Source organism: Mugil cephalus, chromosome 11 (genome assembly GCF_022458985.1).
Source record: "Mugil cephalus isolate CIBA_MC_2020 chromosome 11, CIBA_Mcephalus_1.1, whole genome shotgun sequence".
NCBI classification, from domain to species: domain Eukaryota; kingdom Metazoa; phylum Chordata; class Actinopteri; order Mugiliformes; family Mugilidae; genus Mugil; species Mugil cephalus.
Window position 1 is genome coordinate 4,921,710 of NC_061780.1, and position 26,909 is coordinate 4,948,618.

The window sequence follows — 26,909 nt, forward strand, 5'->3', positions numbered from 1 at the left end:
GGCTTGTGGAAAGTACAGCACCACATAGGAAGTCGATGTGCATTGATTTATGAGTATAAATAATGCAAGTGACGTTGCAAGAGGGCAGCCTAATGGTTTTCATCTTTAGCTCCCAAGGGGAAACAGCTCCTTTGGGAAACTAGAGTGTAAATATGGCAAGGAGGCAGTTACTCAGGTGATGCAAGCGACCTATTGTGATAAACTCCCTCTGTTATTGTATTAAAAACGATGAAAGAAGGCAGACATTTCTGTGTCTGTAATAATTTCACACGTTAATACCCCACATGAGAACATTGCATTATGTTCTAACTGGTTTATAGTTGAAGTAGCTTTGCTCATGTTACTTTCAGAGTTGATAGATTGCAGTGTTGGATTTGTGACTAGATTTGGTCGTGCATTCAGAACATCTGTGCAAACATTACTTAAGCATTTACCCAAAAGCACTGCATGAACGTGCCCCAGTCTTGTTTGCAGTAAGGGGTCAGTTTGTGGACAGTTTTCCAAATACACATGTGTCCATCACTATGTAGGACAAGGACAAACAGAAGTCCCAAAATTAGAGTGATTAAACAACTAATAACTTTGTCGACTTCCGCTAAAGGTGTCAATATATATTTTGGTGTTGCTCTCTAAAATTTTGTTCCCCAGAATACACTGGTCTTGCTGATTTTCAAAAGTTTTTAGCATTGTTTATTGAAACTGTGCATTGTCACTTCACAGGGTATGACTTTGACGTCAACCGCAATAGACATTAAGTAGACTGAGTGAGGTATTTTAACGATGGCTGCATTCCACTAAAGGCATGACCAACATTTGTGCATGCTGGTAAGCTATTTTGTCTTTTATTAGGACACTTGGATCTGAATCATCATTAACACGCCTCTGATTTCCTTCCGGTAATAAGTTAAAATATCTGACATGGTCAAGGTCTATTCCAAGTCCTGTAATGACCAGGAAAAAACAGATTCAGTCGCCAGTGAAACACAAAATCTGCTGAATAAAGCCACCTGTTGCTTCAGTTTAAACTTTTCCGTACATTCTGTAACTTTTAATCACACGGCCTCCCAGTCAGCCATCATTTACTCCCCTCCAGTTATCTGGCAGCCCAGACAGTCGCAGCACTGCGTCTCTCAGCACTTGTCTCAGTCCCTTGCTACGCTGCAGCAGGCCTCTCCCTCAGCTCCCGTCCTGTTTTCCTCCAGAGAGCTTCAGGTTTCATTGATATTCATTGTCAGTGCCACCCACATACCAGAGTATGTTACATTCTCGTTGTCTTCATCACTGACAGTATAGATCTCAGTAATTGTCTGACTGGACACATACAGTCCTGTCAGCTAGTCAATCCTTGGTGGCTCCCGTTCCCAGGTGTATGGGGGAAGTGCCCCCAGGATGTGAGGTGCACTTGACTCCTACCACCTTTGATAGCATAAGTGTCAATTCTGCCCTCAGGGAGTTGTGAGAAAATGTAAATGAATGTGGACGAATGTTGTATGACTCATCACCTGAGCAGTCAGAGTGGCGTGACGCCCGGGGGTCTGTGTAGCATCATTTGTTTGCAAAAAAGTTGCAGGGATCGGGTTTGTTAATAAATGTATCAACTGATGAAATATAATGAGCAAATATGGTGATTTTAAGGGACAGTCTGGCCTACAAGTTTGGTTACAAAAATGACCCTGAACTGATTCCAGTATTCGTCTTCTGCTTTGAGTCTACTATGCAGGCATTACCCCGCTCCCTGCTTCCTCTCCCCTCTCACTGTCATCACAGTGTTTTGGCTGCTGTCCCGTTGCCATGCAGAGACCACAACAATGGACCCTCTTTGTCACAGGACAATGCTGCCCGAGGAATGCTTATTTAATAGTGGCATGCTTTGACAGTGGAAACACCACATCTTGTCCAAGCTGAGCCCTTTCATAGACTCCTTACTGCCCGGCGGACATTGTCCTGCTCAGGGTTATCAGCAGCTGTCTCCATTTCCCAGACTGATGACATAGCCTTTCCATGTGCCGAGCTGAGGCCTGAAATCTTACTCAATGCTAGCAAGGTTGCCCTGTTTATTAGGCTGCCAGCTATTCATGCAGACTTTTGTCCAGCTTTGTACTCCTTAGGCTTAATAATAATCAGTTGTATTCACAAGGGAGCAGTTGTTCTAGAAAAAAGACCCTGTATGGTTGGACACTTTATAGAAAACTATAATCAACTCCCTCTAAACCTGTACAGCATTGGTCTTGCTGCTCATATGTGCTTTTCTATGCAAACTGATGAATAGGACAGAATTTGTAGAGTAAATCTTCAGTGCACTCAGTGTCTCAATGTGACAGCACCCTACTGTCTGTGTTGTTTTTAGCCAAGGTCTGAATAATTTACAGCATGTTGCCCCTTCAGAGACTATGCAGAAGAAACTGTGCCCCAACATGGTTCCACGGGGAGCGCAGGGCTACAGTGCTGAGTGGACAAAGCCAAGTGTCCCTCCCATGAGGGTCTTTGTTTGGCTGTCAAAGCCTGTGCAAACTAATGTTTGAGCAGGAGATTCAAGTTCAGCAGCCTGCCAAATGTGAGTCATGGTGCTGTGAGTGAAGCTGCTGTCCCGAAAGACCAACACAGCTATTCTTTTATCAAAAAGCTTAAAATCTCAGAGAGTTCAGATGAGTTGTGATGAGGTTAAACCAAGTTATTATTATTATTATTTTTTTTTTTTAAATAAAGTCAAAACATTCAATACGGTAGCGTAGATGATATTCTGATCCTGTTGGAGTTCATTTTACCGTAGTTAATAATTATCAGGATGCCCAAAAGCATTGTATTTTGTTCTGCCAGGGACTGGCTGAGACCATCCTGTCGATAAATCAGAGGCATATAGCAGAAACAGTGTTACAGTGAGGTTATTATCTCGTACTTCTGAGCAAACAGTGTAGTCACTGCAGATTTTCATTTGTGATGTAGTATTTCTGAAAGAAAACACTCAAACCGCGTTTGTTACCGACACTTTATAATTCCAGTCAATGGAATGAAGATAAACAGGTTTGCATTCTGTACTTGTCCCACCTTTTATCTCCTCAGACGCTGACTTGTTGTTACTATGTGTCTTTCTCTTGAACTAGCTCCCTGCTCAGTCCTAAACACAAACTCTACAAGGCCTGACCCAGAGGGGGAAAGCAGCCCCTTGAAGACAGACACCACCCCGAGGATGGAGTCTCCGTCTAAGAAAGACACAGATCGAGGACTCGCTACTCCCACAAAGTCTGATGTCATCTCTCGATCACCTGCGTCACCAGCATCACCAGCCCACAGGTCGAAAAGAGGTAAACTAAGTCAACCAAAAACGAAGTCTGAGATGTTAAGTAACCATCTTATTCTGAGATTTTTCAATTTCTTGAAGTTAAAACTCATAATTGCACCATTATCAGAGTACTGCCTTCAGTCAGGCCAAATTCAGTATCCATTATATCTGCTGGAGTTAGGTCATCTCTCCAGAGGCAGTATCAGAGTAATGGCTGACTGCATGCTTTCAGGCGTAAAGCAAAATGTAACAGAGTGGCTGCAGACTGTCTTTTGGAACCAGTGTGGAATTGAAAATATCATTTGAGAACATTGCAGCTTTGAGTTCGAAGATTTCAAGAGTGATGTTGGCAATGAGAATATGTACAAATGAGCTTTGTTGGTAATTGGAAAGCTACTGCTGATCACTGCCATGAGCTGGTCCTTAATGAAAAGTGGGCAGAAGGAACCTGAATAGGAATCCCTTCTCAGTGCCAAGAGGGCATTTAGAGTGACCCGGCAGTTGCATCATAGCTGTTCTCACAATGCCACCAGTTGAACTCTTTGCAAGTCACTGGCTAACAGCACATGAACACTCTGAGGAGCATGTTTGAGGGTTTTTAGAGTTTAAGCCTCTTTCTCTCTCCTCTTTATTCTTTATCCATTAATCCATTCACTGTGGTCAGGGTGTTTATTCCCATAGCATGAGGTGATGGAGATTAAACAAAACTGGATTCCTCCATATGACCCTTGCCACATTAGTTATATTTAAACTTCTTCAAAGTCTTCCCTGTTTTACAGAAACATGTAGCTGAGTTTTTAGTCTGCAGATTATAAAAATGATCCACACTTCCCCTTTGTCCTTCAAGTTCCTTTTGCGCTGGTTCTCTAAAGCTCATTACTTGTGAGGTTTTAACCATACAGTGGTATGATGAAGATGAAATAGTGAGGATTGCAGCTCAGCCAGCAGCTTCTGCTTGCAGCCTGCTTTCTTGTGTTTTTGATACATCTCCAACGTTTTCCCATGACAGTACAGATTTGCTTCTCTCGAAGACAACCCCCTTTTTGCGTGGAAGGTTGCTCAACAGCTCCCCTGTTACGTTGAGCCACATTTTATTATAATTGTGAAAGAACACAAATTCTTAACAACCTGGAATTCTTGACATGTAAGTAAGTAAACCTGATGGATTGTGCCCCATCACACTGTTTCACACAGTGTAACTACTAGACACTGCTCCATCTGTGTCCTAATTTAGAGGCAAACAAATCACAGACCTGACATTTTGAGAAGAGCATGAGTGCTCAGTCCGGCCAGCAGCCGCTGCACCTAGCATTATTTTTATCCCAGTCTGTGTTTGTCTCCAAAGCTGTGTGCACGTGATGTTGTGATTAACATGGTGATGAGCTACAAACAGCAGCACATAGCACCATCGAAGACGCTGCACGCGACCTTTCCACCATCCTATAAATATCAAAGTGGGTCAGGGGGTGTTCTAAGAGAAGGATGCATGGCAGATTGTTTTCGTGTTAATGATTCAAGTCTCCTCCTATATAGATGTGGCTTGGAAGGTCCTTTGGGGTTGATACTGAACATCTGGTCTGTGAAGAGTGAGGGGGAGGATGTAGCGTATAGGCCAAAGAAAGACCAAGACTGGCTGTGTTAATGTTTCCCAATGGGGACCAGGTTATTTGTCCCTAAAAATGTAGTCTGTGTGTGTGTATTCATTTAGTTATTCTGAATACAGTGACTAAATGGTTAAATGAAGTATCAGCTGCCAATAAATTCCACACATCAACAAACTGTGTACAACTAGAACTAGTTACACTTGATAAGATGCGGTTTAAGTCCTTGAAATGGCATGACAGCTCCTCCTCCCAGCTTTCTTTTACCAAGTGGTTCCTCTGTGGTATTCATATTCAGAAGGAATCAGAGATGTCACACAGGGAGAAAAACTACAACATAGTTAAGTGTCTTAACATTTCAAGCTCACACCCACATCCAGATGGCACAGGAGACTTAGTATGCCCACCAGCTGTAGTATGTATTGTGAGGAGATTGGCCTCCCTGCAGAATCTTGTTCCAACATTAGTTCTTTGATTTTCCTCCATCTAAAAAACATAATACACATTAGCTTCAACTCTAGAGCGTCAGTGTTGAAATGTTGATAACGTTCAGCCATTCTCCTGTGGCATGCATTTTGCAGTAGGACATAAAAGCCTTTGCTCCGATGATGTAGCAGAAAAAAAGGCAGACATCGTTCGCTCAGGTCAACTCATTGTCGAGGGAGCCTGGAAATTGATCTGCTATTTTATACTTTTATATTGAATGATAATAAGACGTGTACTATTCTACTTCCTAGTACATAAAGTAAATCCTGTACTCCCCAGGTAACCCAAGTCATCTTCAATGAATGATGGCTGCCAAGTTATGCTTTACTTTACTTCTTAGTAACAGCCGCTTTTGTCAGAGGTTGTTCATTTAAAATGGAACATTTGTAGAGATTTCTCTCTGGGTTTCTCAGTCTTTCAGCGGCTGTGCATTTTTTTTTAATGAATGTGGTATGTCTCAGAGCTGTTTTAACAAGGATTTGACATCCGACAAGTTTTATACCTTTAATTCTCACGTCCTCTCCCTCTTTTTCCCACCCTCATTCTCATCTCAGACATCATGAAGTCAGAGGAAAGACAGAAGCTGGCAAAGGAGCGCAGAGAGGAGAAGGCCAAATATCTTGGTAAGTGGAAACAAGGAGAGGGATGACAGGAAGAGAGCTCCCCCTGGTGTTGGGGTGAAAGAGGCTGTTTATAGAAGCTGTCTCGCTACTGGTTTGGCTGCAGGCTGCAAATGGCATCCACATGAAACACAGACATTTGTAGTTTGGGCTTCTGCAGACTAAAACCAGCAAACGCCAGGCGGCCGTTTTACTAGAGACAAGTGAGCATCAGTGTTGTGCATGCATGCTGAATTAGTCTTGAGAACTATCGAAATAACTGCAATAAGTGTATGACGTTTGACTTGCTTTGGCTCATCTGCCCACTAAATTGCATGTTTACAGAATTTAACTTATAAACCGATGTTCTTCACAAACTCACAAAAAAAAGTGAATACTTGTGACATTTTTTTATGAAGGCACAAAAAACTATATTTATTCCAATTGAAGTGATGCAGCTTAGTCAAGTGACACAGCTCTAAAATTTGTGTCTAACGCACAGCTGTCACATTATCACCTGGCTACACCCTTTCCGTGCACTGCTTTGCATGATTGACAGTTGCCTCTGTCTTCTCTCTCACCCTTTCCTCCTGCAGAAGAGCTCAGCAAGTCACAAGGTAAGGTACTCACCCGTGTTTATGTGGTGATGGTGGTGGTGGTGAAGACCCTTTTCGATTATTCCGTCTCATTTAAGCTGTCTCAGCCTAATGAAGTTCAGTAGTATTAACTAGAGCTGGGCAATACACCAAACACTTAAGGAAAAAAACTTATTAGGTGCTTCAGGTTTACCTTCTTGCTTTATCTTACTATAAAGAAAAGTCACATGGTGAATGATGGTGAATATAAAATCTAATGTTATTTGAATTGTTATTTTATGTTTTGTCATTATCAAAACCTCCATACAGGAATGATAGTGTTGAGTTTTGGTCATGTTGCCCAGCTCTAGATCTCTTTCATTCATTTAATCTACATGGTATTTATTTCTTTCTGTTTTTAAACATGCTTATATTTTTATTTTTGCCATCACAAATTCAACTAATTATAGCCTTTTATCTCTCTGAACATCATCATCAGTATGTCACAGAAATCTTGTTGTCAGACTGAAAACTGTCATTTCGGTGTGAATGTTGTGTTAATGAACAGGGCACATTGGTCGACAGTTCAAGTGTAAGAAGATGATGCCTGACATGAGTTTGAACTTTCATCCAGATGTTGCAGCTGCATGCGCCACAAAACAGTTTGGATTTTGTATTTAAAGATAACACATTTGAGCCACATGCCACAAACTCACTGTGATTACTGTCTTACTGCAGAAATTGAAGGTTTTAGGAGACGCCTGCTGCCAGATTCATCTTGGCTGTGAAATTAAATCTAAACAAGTTCATACTGCCAAATGGGATAAAAGTTAAAAAAAGAATTCTTAAAAAAGATTTATGTAAATCGGTCCAGAGTACAGTTATTTATCTACCCAGTCTATTGCAAATAGTGTATACTCGGGAGAGATTGAATTGGTAAAGAATGAACATTGATTGAGGAAATGTGAATATTAAATGCAAGATAGTAGTCTGCTAGACTTCATGAGCAAAGGTGGCATAGATCTGAATCTCATACATTAAAAGTAGAAGGAAACAGGATCCCCAGAGTCTAGATGTTGCTGCTGGTAGAGAAGATGGTTGACTAAGTGGCTGAAGGAGACTTCTGTTGAAGACTTGTTGGGACCACAGAGAGATGGAGATTGGAGGAAGGCTGTAAGTTGACGAATTGACAGTGCCTTTTTAAAGCACAGGGAAGAGGGGATGATTGGTTGTTAGGAGATTGGAGAGAAATAGATAATTGGATCAAAGTAGTGATGTAGCAGTTGATGAGTAACAGAATTTGACAGCGTGGGAAAAACGAAGAGGTGAAGAAATACAGCTACAGCCCACATTCAATAGAGAGGAGCAGATTATGAGGGGACAGATCAACTTTCTACAACTTTATATCAGTGGACATACAGGTGAGGATTGTGAATTCATTCTGCATCAATTGAAATGTCTTCACACAATGCAGGGTTCTAGTTAACAAGTTGTTATTGTACTTTCAATAATCCCTGGTTGTGTGTTTGACACACTTTACAGTGTGGATCGTTCTAATTGGGCGATCGCTAGGGCATGCCAGATGGCATGGCTCTGGTCTAATACTCTGTCAGACTGGGATAAAAGATGAGCTCCTGCCAAATCTTGTGTTTACAGTATCAGCTTAAAGCAGATCACCAGTAGTATTTCTAGTAGCAGAGCTATAAGTTGAAGATTACTGCATTTTCTAGCGTGCTGCTTGTTTGTTCCGTTTATCTTTAGGGACATACTGCATCTACATTCCCACCTTGTCCATCTTTGCTGGGACGATATACATACTTCATGTCCAGGGTCAGAACATCCCACTGGCAGTGACTATTTAATGACCTTGCTGTAGTAGGCCTCGATGCTGCTTGTCAGCGCTCATCATTGTCAGGAGTGTGTTGAGGAATGCTTTTGTAAAGCAACATTAGCTTAGGATATTCATTTTTACATAAATGTTGATTGTTTAAAGCACTGAAATAGGTGCATGATAAATGACACCCTGAGGAGATTGTGTAAAACCTATGTTGAAAAGCATCACAGTAACTACCGTAGTGGAAGCTAGATGACCTAAGCCAATTTCCAGGTCATTTCCTGCCAGCACCTTCTGTATATACTGGAAAAACCATTCACATACGCTGCTGCTGTTGAATGAGCCTAATGCAAAGCCACATTATAGACCTGATTTACTTGGAAAGTGTGTACAGTTTTGTTGCCTTAAGTATGTGATGTAAAGCTTTCCCTTGAGAGGGAGGAAATGTTACATTATGGATGTGGAAAATTCTACTTGATCTTAGCCGACTTTAAATATGGCATCTGTGAGGTGGTGAGGCCATTTCCTCCTCCCTCTGTTCTTATTACAGTAAAATATTACAGCAAATTAGTTGGAGTGCCATCCCCTAAACCTTTGAAGGCAGAGCTGAGGCGTCTCACTTGAGATCAGGAGGAGCTGGGATACGCACTGCAGCACTTCCTTGTCTTCACTGCAAAGTGCTGGCAGACAGAGCCTTTGTGTTCCTTCCTCAGATAAAAGACAAACTGCGCCTCCTTATAAATTTGAACTGCACTAGCCTCCAGCATCCCTGCAAATATCCATCACAGTGATCGTAAATCCACTACTGCGTGATTTTGGTGCACCAAGTGCTTTAGAACAGTAGCGGTGCCTCTTTGCAGAAGCTGATTCTTCACGGAGGTTTTACTTTGTAGTTGTAGAAATATGGTGAGACGTGCACACAGAAAGGCAGCTTCAGAAAGCTTCTTTACGCCTTCTTTAAATGGCTCAGGGACAAAGACACAATTTCCATATCAAAGCGTGTGGTTATTGAAGCTGGTGTGCATGCTTGATCCGATTAGTGTAACATAAAAATGTCTCTTCAGAGGTGCTTGGCTGTATTCTGTGGCAAAGCCAAGTAATTGAATTAATTTTTTTTCTAACTCAGTAGGGGATTTAGGTGAAAGAAAACAGATTCGTGGAGTTTTTTTTATTTACAATAGCTCCAGTTTATCACATTATTTGTATGCTGTCAGAAATATACTAGACACGTGTTAAATCAGATACATGTCTTTCTAAGCGGACAAGCATACCAAGGACAGATACAAGAGAAAGCACCCCTTGTTCAGTGTTCATTTATAAGGGTCTTATTCTCATGGCCATGTCTTCTGTCCAATCTTAGCTGCCAAAAAGACCCAGTGGCTGGAGAAGGAGGAGAAGGCACGACAGCTGAGGGAGCAGCAGCTGGAGGAACGCCGCAGGAAGCTCGAGGAGCAGCGGATCAAGGCAGAAAAAAGGCGAGCGGCCCTTGAGGAGAGACAGAAACAGAAACTGGAGAAGAACAAAGTACGTTTAGAGATGATATGTGAAGCTACTGTACGTTTTCTGTAGCAGGGGAAATGATGATATACTATATTTCTTTTCCTTTTAAATGTCAAAATTGTTCATCGCTTGGCAACGGTACTGTGTCAGTTGGAGACTGATTTAAGGTTTTACTCAAGGACACTTGAGCTCAGCAGAGTGCTGGAAACCAGACTTTTCAGCTGAATGTCGCACTGTTCCACCCCTTCATGTAGATGTCTCTTCCTGTATCCTTTCCAGGAACGTTATGAGGCCGCCATCCACAGGTCAGCCAAGAAAACGTGGGCAGAAATCCGTCAGCAGAGATGGTCATGGGCTGGCGCGCTGAACCCGAACTCAAGCCAGAAAGAAAGTGAGTACGCCGGTCCCACCTGGATACCCTGACTGCCACTCGTTTAACGAAATTATAAACACATTTCTGAAGGACAGTACAAGTGCAGTGTATGGTAACCTTTTCAGTGACTTTCGGTGCTGTCAACCTCTGAAGTTGTTGAGATGAAAGTGATTTGGATCATTTAGATCTACTTGGATCCAACAGTATTTTTTGCACAAACTATTCTAACATCTGTAATTACGCAAAGAGTTAAAAATATCAATTATGATTTCAAGAACAAAGTTATTTACAATCGCCCACAGTTGAAAAGCACAAGGCCTTAACTATGTATTTAATAAGAAGCTGAAACCAGCAAATATTTCATACTTTTGCTTGAAAAATGTCCCCTAAATGAAACTTTTTGAAATTTTTACTAAACCCTTTAAGTAGTGCTCAAGTATTGTAGCTTGAAAGTGGTGCATCATCACCTTGTTCAGGTGAGTTAGACAACATTGTATTTATTTTTGCTTAATCCCAACCACATAATAGAGGGTTTAGTGAGTTGCAGTGTGTTGGGGTTGTCCTATGGTCCTGGCTGCTACAGATTATGGCTGTTGTGTTGTCATATTTGAATCTGGGATGCCTTTAATGTATCGGTCAGACTAGTCCACCTTAACCTCCTCTGACAGACACAGCAAATATGTTGGCTGCTCGAACATTACGTAAGGGTCTTTGGCTCCTGATCATGACCAGAACATATTGATTTCACAAATCGAAAATGTATTTGGCAGCATTTTTTGCAGTGGTTGCAGTAAGCAAGATTCAATCGACTGGCAACGTAAGATTTAATTTGCTGTTTATTAATGCTGAGTTTGAATTGATAAATGTCTTGACAGCTGCACTGCCACTTAGAGAGGAGATCGAAATTGCTGCAGAAGCTTGGTAGTGGTGTAGAGATTATGTTCTGAGAGTGCAGTGCAAAATAGCATCTTGAGTTACATCTCATGCCATATAATCACCTCGGCAATAATCCAGGGAAATGGTTGGCACTCAGATCAGTCTCACCTTCCTTTGTGTGTGCTTCACTAGTCTGCTGACTGTCAGATGAGGAAAGTAAATCAAGTGGCAGTGAAATGGTGTAGAGCTCAAGATGTTATTAAATTATGCTTCCATCAAAAGAGCATACAGCATCAATGACTGGCTTTGTGCTGTCAAATGGTGACTCTTTCCTGGCCTGCTTTAATACTGTACCTCAATTACGTCAGTGTTCTTGAATCATGCTACGCAGGGAAAGAGTTTACAGTTGACTGGAGTGTATACAGGGATGCAGAGGGATGTTTTTTTCTGAAAAGATCTTAATGAGTTTATATTTTCTGTTGACCTCTTCCCCTCACTTGCTTGGTTGTTATGGCTGTTTTTATGTGTCATCTGTTGATGGCTTGTGGAGGTTCTTCCAATATTTGTATTGGTGCTGGTGTAGCATCATATGTTATGATGATGTGGAATTTTGGGAGGAAAATTGAAGGTCAATTTCACCCAAATTACAAAAAAAAAACTTTTTCCTGAATTACCATGCACCGTGAAAAATTTAAACCATTTATTTCCCAAGGAAAGATGTTCCATTTCCTGTGGTTAATTCAAGGTGTACACCGAATTGTAAACATGGCGCTGTGTGGATTATAAGAGGTGAATCATTTTGGAAAAATAAGTTGTTTTTATGTGTTTTTCGTGTAGGACAATCTGTTTTTCAAAGTGCATTTGCAAACAAAATTGTCTGCAAAGCAAAATACCACAGAATATTAGAGAGAAAGTAAGTATTCTTGTAATTTGTGTGAAATTACCTGTGACAAGGAGTGACAACAAACGATTGTTACTATGTGGTCTATGTCACAGATGCCTGCCAACTCACCTAAAGGCTAGCTGTGGTTAATAGATGCGTTACTGTAAATAATGTTATTTTACGTACGGTCAGAACACAGGGATGGTTCGCTCCCATTACAGATGCGTTAGTGTGGTTGCCTTTACTGCGAGTGGGCATATGTTTACAAAAGGCACCATCAGAGCATGACGCCACAGACACTCCCCCGCTTCCTCTCAACCATGTGACCTGTGTGAACATCTGTGTGGCGCTCTCTTGGCTTCTTAGGCAGATGCTCTGTTTCAACGGTCAACCTACCCAAACACGTGGATTCTGTTATAAACAAGCGACTCTCCAAGTCTTCCGCCACGCTCTGGAACTCCCCCAACAGAAGTAAGGCAACATGTGGAATGCCCCGGTCCTGTTTAAATGTGTCCATCACTGCCAGCACCTCCGAAACCCGTCCATCATTGTCCTATTATTATTTCAGTTCCTTCTTCCCCTTTCTGATTTCAGTCCCTCTCCTCCGCTTGATGGTTTACAGCCGAACCGTTTCCATCTTCCAAAACCGCCATGCGTTGTTTTATTCTCCAGACGTTGGGTTGGGGTTTTGTTTGATATCCTCTGCATGCTCATATTTTAATATGGAGGTGTATGTTTTACTATTTTTTGTTTCATTGTGTGGTGGCCATTTCATTCCTGATTTGCTGTCTGTTTGCTCGGTCAAAAGGGTCCTTCTGTGTTCATTTTATCATTTTATCATGACATACTGGATAAGCATTGTGTTTTTGTTGTCTTTATTGTTTTTTCGGTGGGTGACTTGGAGATGGTGTGATTTATCGATGACATATTTCTTTGAATCAAAGTCTCCCTTCATGATTACTTTTTATAAGCCTATAGTTACTCCTGGAAAAAGCTTCTGAGTTTGAAAAAAGACCGAAGTTGTGTGAGTGAGTCAGCATTTCTAGGGAGATAATGTATTCTGAAAGCTCCCCGGAGCAGGTACTGTTCCTTCTGTGCAGCTGGAAAAAGTAGATTGGTAACTATCTTTCTTGTCTTTCTCCTCTCTACCACAACGCAATTACACGCACGCACATGCACGTATGCACACACACACACACACACCTTTCTTCACCTTAAAGCAAAAGAAGTCTCTTTCTCACCCAAATAAATAGAGAAGACGCTTCCTCTTCTTTGCTTGTATGCTCAAGGTTGTGGTTATAAATAATGTCTAGACAAGCAAGTAACGCTTTTACTCTCTTGGGGGCACCCATACAGCTCAGGGTTATAGTAGACACAATAACTGGGTTCATTTTTTTCCTTGTCTCTTCTCAAACTCTTTGGGTGGAACTCGGCACTAGGATTTTCTGCATCATCATATTGGTATGGTTAGCCATGGTTAGGGGAGCAATAATCTGAATATTGATCATTTCCTTTTTGATTTTGATATTCTGTGTTGCATCGAGTAAAAAGACTGAAAGACTTCCCATTTGAACATGCTTTTTGTGATACACTAAATATTGGCCTTTCCTGCGTGCAGCCCGCAACCTTGCACTCAGTCCATGGGAGAGCAGTATAGTCGACCGACTGATGACACCCACTCTGTCGTTCCTTGCCCGGAGCCGCAGTGCTGCCAGCGTCCTGAGCAACTGCAAGGATGGTCGTAAGTTGAAACAAAACCAAATAAGACCTGCATTCATATCAGTGTCACTGATATATAAATGTTGGCAAGTGTTTGTTGATTTGTTGCTCTCCTCTTCAGATTCACTGCTCTGCCCTCGTTCTGCCTCGGCCAGTCCCCTCACCCTGTGTGCACACCAGCCCCACCAACGCTGCTCTGACCGCTGGAGGGTGACGTCCAGCACTCCAGACATCACCCAGCGCCAACACAGGCGGAGCTCCACACCCGTATGTCTTATTGTCAAAACATCCTCATAGAGTTGCAGCAGACCTAGGAAGAGAAAAGCCTCATAATATGCGAGCACTTCAAAATAAAAGCTACACAAAAAAACATGAAATCTCAAACAGATGATTATTTTTAGGTGTGCTTACCTTCCACCTCGCCCTGAGTGAAACTTAAATAGGAAGATCGTTTTTGAAAAACCAGTGCCAAGAGAACAAGTTACAATCTGAAACCAGAGTCCTCTTCTCCATTCTCTTACTACATACTGTATATAACTATCTATACAACATCAGAATACACCAAATGTTGTTTGTTTGAAATGTTGACATATTTTCATCCTTTTGCTAAACAGCTGGATAAAACCAAGAAAGAAAAGAAAGACAAAGAACGGGAGAACGAGATGGAAAAAAGTGCCATCACTAAAGAGAAGGTGCTGAAGAAGAGACAGTCTCTCCCCAGTCTGAGACACAGACCTGATCCGAGGTAAAACATTCTGTTTATTTTCTGTCTTTATTTCAGTCTTTTTTTAGGTCTTTTTTTAACTTCCAATTCAGTTCTGTTTAAACTCTTAGATATTAGGTGATTTCTAAATGTGGTTACATGTATGCCACATATTTACTACCAAGCTGATGGTGGATTTAATTTTCTGATTTCCTGAAGTGTTCTCAATTGTTCACCATATTTAATACTGTGAGGGATATTTACCTTAGAGCTGCAAGTTTTATTTGTTCACTGAAACTAAATAATTAATTATTTATCTGAGTATACTTAAGTTATTAAATATCTAAAGAAATCCTCACAAGTTTCTGGAGTGCAAAAAAATAAATAAATAAAATAAAATACAAATTTCAGATGTTCATTCTTTACATTGGTGTGTTTGTTTGTTGTTACAGTACATATACAGTAAATTACTCCACAAAGTGTAAGAAGATTTAAAATCTACTTATTTTGAGACTTACCGCTGAAATAAGTTACTCCTAAATCTCCTTGACTTGCAGCTTTTCTGGTCAATGACTGAGCTACCTGCATGTTTATGTCTATGCATATTTTATACACTGCCTGAGCTGATGTATTCCTTTTACTCCATAAAAAGGCAACAAAATACTCAGCAGAGCTGTGGGCCTGAAGAAAAAAATTTAAACAGATGACGCAATGTTTGAGTGCTTTCTCTGCTGTGAGGGTGTTGGGTTTCTTCAGGACACATAAATAAACATTCTCCCCAGGTCTAAAAGAATAATGTGGTCAGCTTGGTTTGAAACCATTAGAAGACCATTGCTGTAATGTCTCATTCATTTAACGTTTCTCCCCTTTGTCTTCCTTGGATCCAGTCCCAGCCCTTTATCAAGACAACGGCCGGCATCCCCAGCCACACCCAAGGGCAGAACGTCTTCTCCAGTCACACCCAAAGGCAGAACGGCTTCTCCAGTCACACTGAAGGGCAGAACATCTTCTCCGGTCACACCCAAAGGCAGGACTGCCTCCCCTAGCCCCGCTGCCTCACCCAAACCACCTTCAACCCGTGGCAGCCCATCGACCCCTAAGAGCCGACCTAAAAGACCCAGAACCCCTGCCAGGGTAGACCACCGAACCTCCTCCCCTGCCCCTCTAGAGCGAGTGAAGGAGCCTTGTAGGCCTGCCACTCCAGAGGAGAGAAAGAGTGAGTATGAAGAGGAGTGATGATTGTGGTATTTACAGACAGTAGTTACTCTAATATTTGAGTTAGATTGTTTCGTCAAACTACTCTTCCAAAGTCCTCTTACTTTTTATGAAGCATGGCCTTCCTCATCAGATTCCATTATTAGATCATGTGATGATAACTGAGAACCATCTTCATCCAAAAATGGAAGACCACACTATAAACTACAATTTACTGTCCTAGTTGAACCATAAGAAATAGCACATCTGGATTTTTACCACTGTGGCACAGTAATACTGTATTTTGTGTCAGAGTTTTCACAATCCCAAACAGTTCTTCCCTGGTTCAGTTTCATTCAGGACTGACCAGAATATTGGATCTAATGGAAAAAGTGACTAAGCGTGGAAAATCTGTATTTCTTTCACTAGGCAGAGATTAACATCACAATTATCTGTGAAAGATTGCACAGAGTGAGCCACACACAGCTCAGTGGTTTGTATCTTCTTACACACAGGGCTAAGAGGCTGCAGTAATTGACCTTAATTAGGTAAATAATTACTCTGAAGCTATGGCTGTTTCCATTAGTACCAGGGACAGATTGACAATGAAAGTAAATGGAACAGTATGTGCTATTAATAAAAACAACTGTGAGAAAACGCCACTATAAATGAACACTCTCCTTGACCGGCTTAAAATACTTTTTCCCCTGTGGTTCCTTCCGTAGCAGCATCTTCAACTGATGCCACAGCTCACACATCAACCCTACCAGTCACAACCACTTCTTCCTCACCTCAGCTGGTCCCTTCAGCTCCTTGTGTGCGTGCGGTGTCCCCTGCACCCACTCCATCTCCCAAACCCATGGCAGGAACCAACGACCCAGAGGAGGCAGCTCGCATCCTAGCAGAGAAACGCCGGCAGGCCCGAGAGCAGAGGGAGAAGGACGAGCAGGAACGCCTCGAGCAGGAGAAGAAGGAGAAGTCAGTTTGTTTTTAAATGCTTGAAAACACAACTAGAGACGATCACCACAGTACTCGCCTTGCATAGTCAAAGGTTCATTTTTCTGGCAGCAATCTTATGAAGTACACACAAGACCACACAGACAATATACTAGATCTAGATACTAGGTAATAGACCATATACACTGATCAGCCACAACGCACACAAAAACTGTTTAGGAACAAAGCAAAAAATCATGAGGTGTCGACCTGGCCTCCAAATTCACTAGATCTTAAACTGATCCAAGTATCTGTGGGATGATCCACAGAGGCCCCTCCCCACAACCCATAGGCCCCCACTAACATCAACCTATTGCCAGACACCACAGGACACAATCAGAAGATCCATGTCAATTGTCTGATGTGTCAAAACTGTTTTGGAGGCACAATGGAGACCTGCACAATATTAGGAAGATCATAATGTTGTGCTTGATTAGTGTAATATGGTGAAAAACAAACTCGGCTTGGGACTTTTAAATCATTTACACAGAAACAAAACAATTATCAGCAGAGTCTCTATGGACTCTCACGGCACAAGTCTGAATGAGCCTTCACTCGCACTGGCACAGATGTGTAAGCATCAGGAATTTGAGAGCCGATTCTGACCACAACAAGTCCCTATTTACAGTTCGTAACTGATGGGATCTTTTTTTGGCACTGGTGACTCAGATTGTTTCCACTTCCATAAATAGTTTGGTTTTGTGTTTCTTCAATGTGAACTCACTACTGCAGTAGAAAGCATAAACTAGAGAGGAAATGTCCTGTCATTTGAATAATTTACACTGTGCACCACGTTCAAAAAGCGTGGCGCATGAGTGTGTGGAAAAAAGATCTGATCTTAGCCGTGCTCTAAAACTCTTCAGGATCCTGAGAGATGAGAGAATAGCGAGGGAGGCAGAGGAGAGACGACTCAGGGAGGAGGAGGCACGGGCCATGGCTGAGGAGCAGCGGAGGAGGGACGAAGAACAGCGGCTACAGGAGGAGAAGGAGGCCGAGGAGAAAGCCAAAGCTGAGCAGGAAGAGAACCTACGCCTCCAGAAACAGGTATGCCGACTGTCAGCTCCCCACCCAGGTATCAGATATGGATTGTGTCATGTATTGCACACACAGGTCTGGTCAATCACATAAGAATGCATCGTTACAGCTTGTTTAGTCTAGACATGTAAACTCATAGCACACGTACATCGTTCACTTTCCCATCACAGCAAAAACTGTCTGTCTTTAGCTTTGTTTACATATAGCATGATTTGACGTGCAAACTTTATTTTGACTGAGTTGTTTAAATTTGGTTGTTGTATTTAGACAGTCACAGCTGACAATTTGAATCGGTTGTGGCAGGGCTTGAAAACCTTTTCATAACCTGATCAAAAGGCAAATTGCACCATGTAAACAGCTTAACCTGTTTCTGGCTGTGTTCGCTCTTTGTTTCTCTTCCACCCTGATGCTTGGTTTTCTGCTGAAAGTTTATTTTTTCATACAAATCTTACAAAGAACTTTACTGAACACTCAGACTGTAGGAAAATACTAAATAAATAGAACATGAGCTGAGAGGTGAGATCTGCTGAGGAAGACAAATGAGGTATTGATTGCTTTTGTACATGTCATGCAGCCAGTTGAATTGACTGGCTGAAGTTCTGTTTAAACTACAGTCCGTATTAAATCAGTGTCCCAAAATCTTCTATCAGGGTGAATTATTGCCTGCAACTACAGCTTACGTTGTCTTTATCTGTTATCAGACATGTCCTTACAATTGTCCTTAAAAGCATAATCCAAGAAGGTTCAGGTAGCTGTTGGTTAACTCTTTCTGTGTTTGTTAATGCTGCTGTTAAAGTCAGGTTGATTGAAGCCTGGAGACCTGAAACATAATTAACCATGCCACTGCCTCATCGATGAAGATAATTTGAGCCCTTGCACTTTGCCACCCCCTTGTGGATCCCTCACAGAACTGGCATTTGTGGTAAAACGTGATCCAGTAAAAGTATGCTAAGGCTTAAGTATCATATGTCTCTTCCTATGAACCTCGCGATGGTCTAAATGTTGAAAATAGATCTTTTTGGCACAATGGCACAGGAAAATATCCCTTTGTGGTTGTAAACAATAATTGCAGGGAGCAACCACACCCTTGTTATGTAAAAAGCATGTTATTTTGGCAGAGGTTTTTTTTCCCCCCACTTCTGCTGGCTTTAAAGTTGTGGTTGGATTCTCGCCTGTGTGTTTCAGAAAGAAGAAGCTGAGGCGAGAGCTCGGGTGGAGGCGGAGAAGCAGCGTCTGGAGAGGGAGAAACACTTCCAGAAGGAGGAGCAGGAGAGACTGGAGAGGAAAAAGGTAGGGCAACACCACTGTCCTCCCATCACTGCTATATCAGCCAGGTTTCACACTCACTCTTTAAAAAGGAAATGCACATTTGTCAATTCTTAAAGTAGACTACACCTCTTACACACAGGTTTTCCATAAATGTCATCCCAGATTCTTTTGCGATGAAAATATCCTCAAAACGTTGAGTGATTTGACAGAGGAAAATGTCCCAGCTGTACTTTTAAAGCATTCTGTTGTGTAATAAATTTACGAAAGCCCTCCTCCCTCAGTGTCAGTATTATATTCTGATGTATGTTCAGTCTATGATCTGTCTTTTGACATTACAAAAGCCGAGTCCCTGAAACCAAGATGAATGATGTTTTTGGCTTATTCTGGATCAGCTGTCTACGTGCCATGATTTTACTGGGCTTAGAATGTGTGCGAGTTCGCAGCTATATATAAACACAAGGCAACTTTATTTATATAGCACATAAACACCAATAATGTCAGGCTGGCTGTGCCGGTCTATATGTGGATTTATGCTTATATGCATGAGTTTTGTAACCATCTCTTCGACTGTACCTCCTACATAAGCTTATGCTTTTGTAAGCCCTTGTATTTGTTCTAGTGTGAAAGGCTCTTATCAAGAGCTGCCAGGGCTGGCTGTGCAAGCATAAGTCTAACACTTTGCTGGAATTAGCTCACAAAAAACACATTTCCTCTGCCTCATGACTTGCTTCTAAGTCCTATCAATACTGTAAACCATTCACTGAACAGATGCAGGTGTTTAAAATTAACCTGAGGGACAACCTAGCAGACAAAAACCGTTAGTCCATATTGCAGCTAAAGAAGATGCCAAAGCCATGAGCGTGTGAGATGTCTGTGAATAATGTTGGATCTTAAAAATGCCTCACTTTTATGAGTGGCAGCTGCAGTTACAGTCTAGCTGTGTCCTCAAATGAAGGTCGCATCTTGTATGAAACTTCTGTGCATACATATTATTCATGCAAAGAGAGTTCAGTGTTCAACCACCGTACGGTGTCGTTCCATCTGAATTCACCAGTACTACTTCATAGTTAATGACGTAGCCCTACACCTGGAGACATAAAAGCCTCGGCTAACTGGATCCATGAATAGCCTTAAATGAAGACATAAAAGATAGGAAAAGACTTTTTAGTTGTTTTTTTTGTGAGAAACCTCAGTTTCTAGCAAAACAGTTGAACTGGGTGCATGGGCCCAGTGTGGCCAACCTTTTTTTACCACCTAAACCTTTCTTTGCCTGGTATTGTCCCTGGATTTATTCCTTTCTAACTGTCTTTCTCAGCGTTTGGAGGAGATCATGAAGAGGACACGCAAAACAGATGGAGGTGACAAGGTACATGCGCTCTTCACTACTTACCAAAACAAGAAACCAGAACTTAACATTCCAGTATAAGTGACTGAAATTATCTCTAACCCTCACAGAAAGACACAAAGTCCTCTCCGCTCGCACACGTCAATGACAAACAGGCAGAGAGCAGCAAAGGTAAGAAGAATATTAGACTGGACTGGTCTGGCACTTTTTTAAAACACCTTCAGCTGATGGAGGAAAAATTAGCCTTTAATCTACAGGAATCATTTAGGATGATTGGCTTCACTGATGTCTCATTAATGTGTTCTCTATGGAGAGATTTAAAACGAATCGGATGCTCTGCGACAGATTGATTTTCAGAATAAACTTGGACTCTCACTGTTACAGTTAAACTCACGGGGGCACACTGTAAATATTATGTCATTGCAGATGTGCAAATTTTACGCTACTCATGCCGATATCTGATGACACATAAATAAAGTGCATCTACTTCTTTTATCTCTTCCACATGTTGCTCTCAACAAAGTCTCTGAGCTTTGTTGTAAGCTTATTCCAAGTTCCCATGTGAGTCAGATTCACAGTTAAGCATTTTGTATAAAAGGGCTATTAGATTATATCTCTGCCTCATTTCCTGTCCAGCTGCAGTTGGAGTTTTTCTTCTGCACAAAATAGGACCCATGTGTGCTTACTTGTCCAGTCCTCGGGACTGAGGGGCTGGAGAGGAAGAGTGTTCATGGCAACAGCCTGCAGTGGACACATTTATTTTTGATATGCATAATAAGCCAAGGGTTCAACTCTGCATCAAATATTTGTTCAGTCCTTACTGGAAGCGTTTTAATGAGCTTTAGAACCAGCTTCCATGTGTCATACAACTGATGTGCAGAATGACGTAAATGGTTGTAGTCAAATGAAGTTTTCTTCAAAGTTCCCTGATGCAAGAAGATATTAGTCAGCCAGTGTGTGTGTGTGTGGTACGGCAGCTCTGCCATCTGTAATGAAGCGGGTAATGAGGTGGGAGTTTGGGGGATCTGGACTAAGTTTTAGGATAGTATTTATTTATCACTCCTTACTGGACACTGCAGTGTATGCTGGGACTTTAAACACATGTGATAACACTGGTGTGCGTAGTTAAGACTAGCAATAGGAGCTACTATACCAACAGGAACACTTCAGTGGTATAGCAACATCTTTAGTTTTGTGCAACGACTTTTACAACCAAACAATAATGTTGCATATAAGCTCTATAAAACACGTATTTCACTATCACTATATTGCCTGGTTAAATATTATTTATGTGGTAATTTCGAGTGTTTCATTCATGTGTTCAACTAATCATCATACATGTATGTATGTGCCGGGAAAGTATCTACCCCAGAGTAGGAGCTCCAAAAGCCTCCTGCAGTGCAGTGCAGTGCAGTGCAGACATACAAACCAGAGCAACTTTCTCCAACAGCAAGAAATGCTTCCTGTGGTTAAAAATAACTAATAACTATTTTACTTTGTTTCCTCTAGCATCTGCTGACTATCAGCCAATCCCAGAGGTCAACCTGCCCAATAACAAGGCAGAAAACAGAGAGACCAATGTCAAGGACAGGTAAAAACCGAAACTCTTTTTTCCCCCACTCACACTGATGAAAGACCACCGTGAACAGTGAAAACCAAACTGGGAGTTAACTACCAAACAAGTGTCCAGGACGATTGCATTACTGTAAACCTCAATGGAAAACACACAATTTAGGCACACAAACAGCTGTAACACTGGGAGAATAATTTGGTTTCTCAAATGTCTACTCTTGGTATTTGGAACAATTATCGAGGGTGGTTTTAAAGAGACTCCTGTAATTGGACAGTGGTCGAATGACTCATTTGTTGTATGAGTCATGCTGACCAAACATAACTATAACCATATTTTTCTTTTGTCTCACTCTCTCTCTCTATCTCTCTCTCTCTCTGGCAGCCTCTCAGTTCAAGCGGTTAATGGGGTCCAGCCTACGAGACATGAAAATGGTCTGTCCACTAAAGCAGACACTGGCCATTTTGGAGACATCATTCATCTCACAAATCATGGCAACACCACTAACGGAGCCCGGGACAAGTCTGAGAGCAGCATGGCCACTGAGCCTATCCTGTCTTTTGAAAGCGAGGATTCATTCATGAAGAAGGCGGGGCCTATGAAGCCTCAGCATGTTGCAGGTACAGCTTCAAACTGCTTTATAAAACAATTAGCAAAACTATGATTGAACTCAAAGAAATTATGGATAAAAGCTATGATGATTCATATCCATCAGGGTTTAAAGTCATGTTTACTTACTCTACATGAAGCTGTGACCATAGTGGCAAACATCAAAACAGCCTCCACCTAGTGTATATAGCCTGTTAAAATAATTTAAAAACAGTAGGATTTCTGCAGATTTCTGCACTTCTTACCCAAGTCATACTCCTGGAAACTGCTTCACTTGAAGAGAAAGTTCCAGCAAATAAAACCCATTAAATCATTTTCAAAGTGTAGACACGCTGGTATGTGAATGTGTTTTTACTTAGAGCTAAGCTAGTTGTTTCCCCTCCTCCTTGTTTTCGTGCAAAGCTAATTGACTGTTGACTAGCTTTATATTTAAAGCCCGGTGTGTGGAATTTAGGGCAGAAATCAAATATACTAATCATAATTAGGTTTTCCTTAGTGCACCTTGGAAAGAATATTTATTTATAGCGAGTGGGTCCTCTTTTACGGAGTACACTGCATCATGATGCTAAACATAGATTTTCCTTCCCACTAGAAAGGGTTGAGGCAAGGCACATTGAATTGGTTGCAATCTACAACTCAACCGCTAGGTGTCACTAAATTTTACATTTGGTCCTGTTCGGGCGCAATCCAATAGTATTAGGCCACGTTTACACAAATCAGATTTTTGGGTAAAAAACGCACAAGTCTTGCAGGTTTCTGACAACCGTCAATGACGGATTCCGATCTTTGCAGAAGACTATTAGGGCCACCATGATAAAAAAAAAATTTAAAAATGGAGGTAGAATTTTTTTTCATCGTGGACTTTCAGAAGAAAGTGGAAATTTCAAGAAAAAAAAAATTCCAGAAAAAAGTTGAACTTTCAAGAAAAAAGTCGTAATACATTGTCATAAAGTAGACCTGTAAACCGGCGGTACCATTTGTGTATGGTACCACCAATACTCCGCGGAAGAGTATTGGGGCTTAATTAATATTATTAATTAATATTAAGAATTTAAAATTGTATTGTGATCATTTTTTCAGTTATATTGCTCATATATTATATTGGACTGTTGCATGTCAACAGTGGCGTGGATATTGTCACACACTGTTGCCTTGTCCGCTGAGGGAGGGACGTAAACTCCAAAGCTCAGGAGCGTGTCCCTATCCGTCCATAGAGTCCTGAAGCCAGGCACAGATGCACTGTGGTCCGGGAAGTCACAGCAAGTGCACACAGTTTATACAAACCGGCAGTACCACCTGTACTCATGGGGAACGTGAGGTCTTTGGCAGGATGGATAAAATGTGTGCACTTGATGGGACCCACAGGGAGTGTGCCATGAGCAGTATTTGTGTTTTGCGGAGACCTGGCTGCATGCAACTTCCTGGACCACAGTGCATCTGTGCCTGGCTTAGGAACACGCTCCTGAGCTTTGGAGTTTACGTCCCTACCTCAGTGGACAAGGCAACAGTGTGTGACAACATACACGCCACTGTTGATATGCAACAGTCCAATATAATATTAGAGCAATATAACTGGACAAATAATCACAATAAATTTTATATTCTTAATATTAATTATTAACTAAGCCCCAATATTCTTATGTTTATATGTGTGCAAGGTTGAGTTCTGTGGCAGAACCAGCAGCATGCATATGTCTGGGGTATGAATTACAGCCTTTCTACAACTAGATGTGATTTTACAATAGATCCACCTTTACGGAGAAATTCTCAACACGACACCAAGAAAAAACATAGAAAAAAGATGTTTTTGCTTCCTGTTTAGCTTAAAAAGGCTGGCCTTTTGTCTACAGACTGTGGGTTTGGCTATATAGTAGGTGAAATTCAAAAAAGTCACCTATTTATGCAAGGGGAAGATCAAAGATGGCATCGTATTAACATAGCTGGTTAAGCCAGCAGCTAATGTAGTCACTGGCATGGCTCCCCGTTAAAGGTATCTGCCCACATAGCCATGGCACCACTGCAATGAGCTTGTGTGCAAATAAATAATGAGCGGGTTTTACAATTTGCCAAGTTCACATAACCCAGTACATACTGCAGTACAAGTAACCATAGCTAGGGCTGCTGTTGTTGGCATGAAACCGCTGTGAACCTGAACTTGTACTTAGTCTAACGTGCAGGTCATCACCCAAGTCAAAGTTACTACCCCCTGAGGAGAAGAAGGTGTGGCATGGGGAGTCCGCTTACATTCACAAAGACTTGGAGATAGGATATGAAAGGAATACTGCATGGAAGGTTGATGAGATGCAGGGTATCTTCATACTGTTGACAGCTTTAATTCAGCAGTCCCACAGACTTGGACTTGAATCCACTGAGGAATAACTAGAATGGCAGAGACGATGAGTAGATCCTATCCGCAAGTGCTCCACTTCCAGGGGTTGGAAACAGGACTCCGAAGCAATTAAGCAGCATATAACCTCTCACTCATCTCCTCCCAGCAGTAGCAACGTCAGCAGCACCCTACTCTCCTCAGTCCTCATGCTAGATCCCAACCTTCACCTGTTAGTTTGAAGACAAGCCAGTGTTCATAAATACCACAACAAGCAAACGGACAGCTAGTACCCTCCCTAACCCTCTAATGATTTCCTTGAAATCTTACTTCAGTTCATATTTTATCCTCTTCATTTCACCACTACCTCATAAACCCTGAAGTGCCTTGCCTTAGGCCAAAGTGAACAGCCTGTCTTCTTGGTTTCACTCTTGTAAATCAGGACATGTGAGACGATTTTGACCAGGCAGTATTTAGCCTGACAGCTGTAATTGGTAATATTTATATGCTGGGTTGATTTAAAGTTACAAGAGGCCAATTTATTTTGACGCACACTTCCACTGTATATTTGAATGTGCATACTTGTTGAGTGTATGCTCCTCCTCGTCTCACATTTGGTGTTGTCAGTCAAATACTTACAGTCTTTTACACGTTGGCTGCATTTGAACACAACATATCACTCCCTTGAGCCTTGTGGCCCTTTCATTCACTCCATGTAAACCAGACAGTAAATGTTTATGGCTTCTTGTCCTCTGCAACGTGTTCAACATCCTTTTCCATTTATCAGGTCAGCGGTTTACACACCATATTAATAACTTAGTATAACAAGGCCGACCTTTACACTGGACCTTGCTAGACAGGCTTAATTGACCTTGTGTGGCTCCTCGTAGTTCTGACCTTTAACCCTTTGCTCTCTTTCACAGAGGTCCTGTGACATATTCCAGTGTTCAAGTGCCCCTCGAACTGTTGCACAGCGAGTCCTGTGACCAGTGCCAATCAACAGCCTTCTCCTAAGCTCTAAAAAGCAGACATACTTCTCTCTGAAGATAAAGTGTGCCACAGAAGACGACGACAAAGCATCAGGACACAAGCAACAGATAAAACCGGATGAAAGGTGTTGCTGCATGCAGCACAGGTGCATCAGTGTTTTCATGTCTTCAAGGCACCCATTCCATGCACCTTATTACTCAACAGTGTCATCCTTTGTACATCACAGTACAGCTGAGTGATTAATACATCACAATGAGAGAGAACTGTCTTCTTTGTTCATTAGTTATTTAACTCAAAGAGAAATATAAAAGACTGGGTACATCTTTGTGAATAATGTAAATGAACCGGTGTCAGACAAAAGACAAAAGAGAAGTGTCTGTGGATTAAAGTTGTATGAAAGGAGTCGTTTTATTCTACTCTACTGTGAGTAAATCTTCTAAATAAAGAAGGAGGTGTTATACATACTGGTTTGTATAGAGCTACCTGTAACAGTTTATGTAAAGTAAGTTTAAGAATTTGAATGATTTGAATTTTAAGTTTACAAGGAATGGCTTCTTACTGTGTGTAAACATACTGGCTGTTCATACCTAAACTCAGCTGAGAACTGGACGTCATAATGAGTGTGCAACCTTGAGGATTAAAAAAAAAAAAAAAAACAGTCATCTAAGGTCAAATCTATGAACAGGGATTTACTCCACTATTTAACAGCTGAAGCTGTTTGTTTTTTTTCACATGTGCAAGCATGACTCATTCTTTCTCTCATTTGCATTGAGAGTCCATGGATTCTTATGTAATTGAAATGCTGGTGCGTGTATATGCTATAAATATATTTTGATGTGTGTTATAAGGTCACTCGGAGTCTGTTAAGTCTTATTAAAGACGAGCAATCCAGTCTGTGGTCTCATCATCCTTTTGTCTAACCCATCCATTATCTATTACCACTTGATCTCTAGAGGGTCTCATTGGGCGGGAGGCAGGGTACACCCTGTACGGATCATCAGGACTAACACAGAAAGACAAAAACACTCACAAGAACACATCTGGCCAAGTTAGAATCACAAATTAAGGAGGAAGAAATGCCACATAGGCACAGAGAGAACACGCAACTGCAAAGAGGGAGGCCCCAGCTGGAAGACAGGTTACAAA

General features: G+C 41.5%; 1 protein-coding gene across 5 annotated transcripts in view; it reads left to right on the plus strand.

Annotated features, from left to right (window-relative positions):
• Window positions 1-26,657, plus strand: part of map7d1a (MAP7 domain containing 1a) — a 35,682-nt gene extending 9,025 nt beyond the window's left edge. The window contains exons 2-19 of one of the 5 annotated variants that reach the window (XM_047598951.1): window positions 3,102-3,302; window positions 5,922-5,990; window positions 6,563-6,583; window positions 9,736-9,899; window positions 10,155-10,266; window positions 12,374-12,478; window positions 13,626-13,748; window positions 13,848-13,993; window positions 14,341-14,471; window positions 15,317-15,645; window positions 16,349-16,601; window positions 17,483-17,663; window positions 18,840-18,944; window positions 20,239-20,289; window positions 20,379-20,439; window positions 21,778-21,859; window positions 22,223-22,458; window positions 25,697-26,657. In XM_047598951.1, coding sequence (XP_047454907.1) covers window positions 3,102-3,302; window positions 5,922-5,990; window positions 6,563-6,583; window positions 9,736-9,899; window positions 10,155-10,266; window positions 12,374-12,478; window positions 13,626-13,748; window positions 13,848-13,993; window positions 14,341-14,471; window positions 15,317-15,645; window positions 16,349-16,601; window positions 17,483-17,663; window positions 18,840-18,944; window positions 20,239-20,289; window positions 20,379-20,439; window positions 21,778-21,859; window positions 22,223-22,458; window positions 25,697-25,707 — 2,381 coding nt within the window. In that variant the 3' untranslated portion in view covers window positions 25,708-26,657. The remainder of the gene's footprint in view (window positions 1-3,101; window positions 3,303-5,921; window positions 5,991-6,562; window positions 6,584-9,735; window positions 9,900-10,154; window positions 10,267-12,373; window positions 12,479-13,625; window positions 13,749-13,847; window positions 13,994-14,340; window positions 14,472-15,316; window positions 15,646-16,348; window positions 16,602-17,482; window positions 17,664-18,839; window positions 18,945-20,238; window positions 20,290-20,378; window positions 20,440-21,777; window positions 21,860-22,222; window positions 22,459-25,696) is intronic. The other 4 variants (XM_047598953.1, XM_047598954.1, XM_047598955.1 and 1 more) reach the window with 4 other exon arrangements.
• Window positions 26,658-26,909: the final 252 nt, after the last annotated feature.